The sequence below is a fragment of the Penaeus vannamei genome, chromosome 23 (assembly GCF_042767895.1).
Source record: "Penaeus vannamei isolate JL-2024 chromosome 23, ASM4276789v1, whole genome shotgun sequence".
NCBI classification, from domain to species: Eukaryota; Metazoa; Arthropoda; class Malacostraca; order Decapoda; family Penaeidae; genus Penaeus; species Penaeus vannamei.
Genome location: NC_091571.1, coordinates 39,641,187 through 39,646,186, shown reverse-complemented (window position 1 = coordinate 39,646,186; position 5,000 = coordinate 39,641,187). Strand labels below are relative to the sequence as shown.

Genomic DNA, 5,000 nt, shown 5'->3' with positions numbered 1-5,000 from the left:
CGGGATTATTTGGAGAAAGCATTCGATCCTTCGCTCAGGTGTCTGGCCCGCCACTCGGGCATCTTGCTCGCCACTTGGAACAGCTCTTAACTCCCCCCTCTGCGAGGCGCACACCTGGTCCACAAAATAAACAGAGCGACTCTTTGTATCCATCTTATAAGTCCGGCGAAGACCGTATGCGTTGTATAAACTGTCATCTGGAGCATTTATAGTACCATCTGGGCCTGTAACTATCACCAGCTGAGTCATGTCGGTACCATCTGGGTCTCGTATATGTAACTCAGACTGACTAGCGCTTTAAACCTGAAGCAGACAGGCATCATTTTAGAGCTGCTCGTTGACATCTTTGCATTGCATTCAGCTTTAGGCGATGCTATCACTGGGAATATCTTGTAAACATTTCCATAAGGACGCCACGAATATCCAGGGGACACCAGAACTTTCACGTGGACTCCCTGATAGCCATCAAGGCTCTGTAACTTCCCCAAGACCTTGCGTTTGTTGTTACAACCAAGACACGGAAAGTACATTCACCGCAGCGTCCTGATAATCGCTATCTGATCACAACTAAGAACCTCGCCAAGCGCCTCCATCTGATGAAGAGTAATTCTTGTAACTGCTCTGGGAACCACATTGCCTTGTGTGCGAGGTCCTTGCGTCACACGACAGGAATACTGAGCAGATCTGATACCTGTGGATGAAGAGGTCGCACTATTTTATCACTTTTAGCAATGAAAGATAAAAAAAATCATCGCAAGGGAAAGATGGTGGACATTGCCACATTTTAGTTATTATGACTGTTAGTGTTTTTGTAGACTGTTTTGCGTCAGGGAAGAACTATGGAGTGTTATTTTCATATCCATTTCTTGTATATTACAGTAAAGACATAAGATAGTTCTTGCTTCCTTGTCGCAGTGTTGTTACAGCAAAAGGAGATAACATGGTTTCTGTACCTTGTGTGTTTGTGGAACTTCGCTGGCCCATTATAATGAAGGACGCCCCCTCTCCTGCTTATATACGTTTGTATATATTTGCATATGCTTAATTGTGTTGCGAAGCAGCCGCTTTTAAGGACCTTTCGAGACCATGTGTTTGCCGCCGAGATGCGACGGCCGAACAGCCTTCTCGGGTCGTGGCTCCGGTGTGCCCATTGGACTGTGACCCTTTCCTTGGCTTTTGCGACAGGATTCCGGCACTTGTCGGGAAGGTTGGCCGCGCCAGGTGGAGAGTGGAATTACTGCACCCTCTGGGAGGCCACCCTGTGAAAAAGTGAGCAGCCCTAAGAGTCGAAGTGATTGTAAGAGAAGAAAACGAAATCGAGACATATCTGCCTCAGTTGGTGCTGCAGCAGCCTAGACAGCTATTTCCATTTTTCTGAGTCAATTCAATACACGCAGGTGCCTGATTATGGGCTGTGACCCTTGTGAGAGTTGCCACGGAGGCCGCCCGCGAAGCCAGGCAGCGCAAGGATCACACGCCCAGAGCCCTTATACGGCCAAATTGGACGTTCGGTATGGCCGGCTCCCGCTGGGCGTGTTTTGAGGACCTGTTATAGTTGCTGCGTCTTCTGGGACGCCGCAATGAATGGCCGTCTTCCGCGGGGGCACGGCGCTCGGAGGCCGTGCTTGGGGCGGGAACTTTGGTATTTCGAACTCCCCGTTTATTAGCCTCTGCTGCTGCCATAAACATGTTGCAACCGTTTGATGGATTTGAAAGTCGAGGGCAGTTCCCGGCCGGGTTTCTAGGCGATCGCCATGAAAATGCAGTACTGTCTTCAAATTGCTCAGCATTCCTTCGATAGTTGTCTACTTTTGAGTTATTGACAAATACTTAAGGTAATGCTAGCATTCAGATTTTTTCTTCCCGTTCTAAGGGGAGGTTCTCTTTCTCGCTTGTGCCAGCTGGATAGTCACCTTGAAGACTAGTTGAGACAGAATAGTTCTGCATTCCGCCGGAGGGACATCTCGTGCATTCCGAAACCGACGCTGCTTGTGTATGTCGCTAGAAGGTTTGGCAAACTATGTTATTTTCACTCTCGTTTCAATGTGTTTGCACGATCTTTATTACTTGCAATTCTAAATGGTTTCACTTTTGCCATCAAGGTTCGCTACAAAGCGCTTGAAATTTCCTGCTGCCGTAAAGCCTGATTAAGGCGTGCATCCAGTTCGCTGTTTATGATAATGGATCGTAGGTGGGTCTCCCGACCCTCCTCTTGGGTCTGCTCATGCGCAGGTGGCTTGGATTTCGAGATTGCCTTTTTCCTTGTCGGCGGCGATTTGCTTCCATTTATTAACGCTATAAATTTAAAGGTTAGACATTTTCGTCCCACGCGCGGAATTCTAATGAATGAAAATTGCGTGCGAGTCGGCGCCCCGGTGTGGGCGGGATGTTCCAGGGTCCCCGGCTAATGCTGATGAATGACTGCCATCTAGCGAGAGTCGCGGGAGGTACAGGCAGCGTCCGCTCCCTCCCATGAATAACTCCGAAACTCGAAGAATTCGATATTTTCTTGCATAAAGAAGCAAAGCGTATTTTCTGGCCTTTCTTCTGAAGGTGCCTTATTGGACGAGGAGCGATGGCAGATGTAAACGAGGACGAGATAGGAGAGGTCATGAACGGCCTTCTCCCGGGCACAGGGTGCCATGTGTGAACGAAGATTCAGTGCGAAAAAGGCCTACACGTGCCCCGACCTTCCCCATGGCAGTCTCGGGGCAAAAACAGATCGAACCAAAATGCCGAAGGTAACTCGTTCCCCGCGAGGAATGTTTCCGGCCAGACGCGACACTTGTCTGCCGGGCCGAGGTCGTAAACACGTTGGGAGTCTTCATCTGTCTGTCAGCGCCGGCGCCCCTTTCACTCGCAACCAAATCTAGGACTTCGAACCTGACTTCTGCATCCGCCCGTGACTTCCTTCTCAGCGCAATGGCTGCTTTGGAAGCTCTTGCTAAGGAAGAACAAGGAATTATATCAGTTCGACTCGACAGATGGATTATGCTTCGCGGCGCAACCACCAGCGGTTTTGCCTTTCACCCGCGCGCGACCTTTGGCCCGGCCCGGCTTGGTGTGACCCGCGCAACCTTGCCTCTGGAAAGGTTCCTGTCGTGTCGCCGAGTAATGAGCGACAGAAGCTCATGAAAAAACAACAATGTTTATTACTTGACCATCATTATCAACGGAATGCCATCTGATATTCCTGGGAAGACTAGGTCAAAACTTTGATGATGAAAGACAGTGACACAGGGTCTCCAAAGGCGACGAAAGGGAGCAGATGGCACGCACAAGCTGCCATCTGACGACCCTACTTCAGTCCATTGTTTGTCAGCGTGAAAGCTCCTGCCCGGTACTCTAGGCTGGGAAACCTCTTGCTATTATTTCTTAGCTTGGTTTGTCCGTGCGCTTCCAATCACCCGTTCTATATTAGCGGGAAAATCCGGTATCTTTCATACGTGATGAGATGTTTATTGCCGTCGAGTGCTTATCCTGGCGCTCTCCCATGAGGACCCCGGCGCACGGCGGAAATGGCGTTTCCACGACAGAAAGTCAGGTAACCACGGAATTAGGGTGGAAAATCCCAATAAATGATGGAAACATGCGGGGCGTGTGTCAAGTGGAAAGCTCGGGTGGCTTTCGTTTAAGCAGAGGTCGCGCTCAAGACATTTCCGAGGAGGTGTGCGGCGGCGGGGTGACGAGGCGCCATCCCGCGGCCGCAACTGGATGTAACCGCCGTCAGGAATTTCGATCGGGGGCGCGCGACCTCCGCTTTTCGGAAGGTCATGACTCCCCTGACATGCGGCAGGGGGGGGGGTTGACTGGCGGAGGCTTGGACCTGAGCGAAAGAAGGCCTCAAACTTCCCTGAGGTTGACTTTCCTAACTCTACTTGAGAAACAACGGTCATTGCTTTTATTTCGTGTACGTATTGTGGTGGGATTTCCAAGTTATTCGAAAGAAAAAGAAATGAAGATGAATTCATTTTTACAGTTCTTGAGCAGACAGTTACCCGTCTTATGTCCATTGCTCTTATCATCGTCGTAATAACGAATTATTTCATTTTTATGTTTCTCTTTTTTTCTTGCACGTTCATGATCAGCTTCGATGCTCTTATCATCATTTTCTTTTTTCAAGACTCATTTTGGGGCGTTTTTTATGTCATCGTTGTGAGGTTCTACAGCTCGGTCAATATTTAACCGTTGGGTTCGAATTTTGAAAGTCTTGCAGCAACTGGTTTTCTTGCGCTAGCTTTTGCGGCAGATGCTTTACCTAAACGCGGCGGGGAAGCTGCTCCGTGCGCGAAGGTTGTGGGTTCTGGTAGCATTTCGCTTTGCGAAGGGGATTCAACTCTTTCCTTTAGGATTTTGGGGGAACGTCGAATTATAGGTGATGAATGTGTTCGCACTTATTTTAGTTGCATTATCTGAAATTTGTATTGAGTGTAGTATATGATCTATTTCTCTATTTAATCTACTTTGGCGTGATTGTGTCATCCTTGGTTAATGTTTTCGCAATTTGATCCAAAGATTGCATTGTTCTGCAATATGATCTATTAATATCATCATCGTTATTGCAATTATTATTTATAATTACTAAAATCCTTGTTATTTTCTCCTTGCAGGTTGTCGACTGTCTGTACGCCCTCGGTGGTCTTGTAAGTAGCAATGGAATGTTGGTGAAAAGTTTGTTTCATTGTAGGTGCCGATTCGAAGGGCCGCCGGGAGGGGGGGGGGTAATAAAGGGCCGCCGGGGGGTTGAGGGAAGCCCTTCTGGTGGGTATTTTATGGGCATTTTCCAAGCATCTTGAGATCAACCGAAGCAGTCTGTGCGTAGGTGATCCGGACTTATGGTTTCGGTAAGGAAAGAAAGTACCTATACATGTATCTGATAATATCAAGAAGAAATTATATGCATAGTTCCAGTCGACATTTTATTAGCATTTTAGCACAAGTGTATTTACAAACTGCCTAAAGTATTCACTTCTATCAGCATATCGTGCATTACCCTGATG

At 48.1% G+C, this 5,000-nt stretch overlaps 1 protein-coding gene across 3 annotated transcripts in view; it reads left to right on the top strand.

Annotated features, from left to right (window-relative positions):
• The window catches only part of LOC113804388 (myophilin), a 76,087-nt gene that overhangs the window by 62,099 nt on the left and 8,988 nt on the right, over positions 1-5,000 (top strand). For all 3 annotated transcript variants that reach the window (XM_027355250.2, XM_027355253.2, XM_027355252.2), the window contains exon 5: positions 4,611-4,643. In XM_027355250.2, the coding sequence (XP_027211051.1) occupies positions 4,611-4,643 (33 nt within the window). The remainder of the gene's footprint in view (positions 1-4,610; positions 4,644-5,000) is intronic.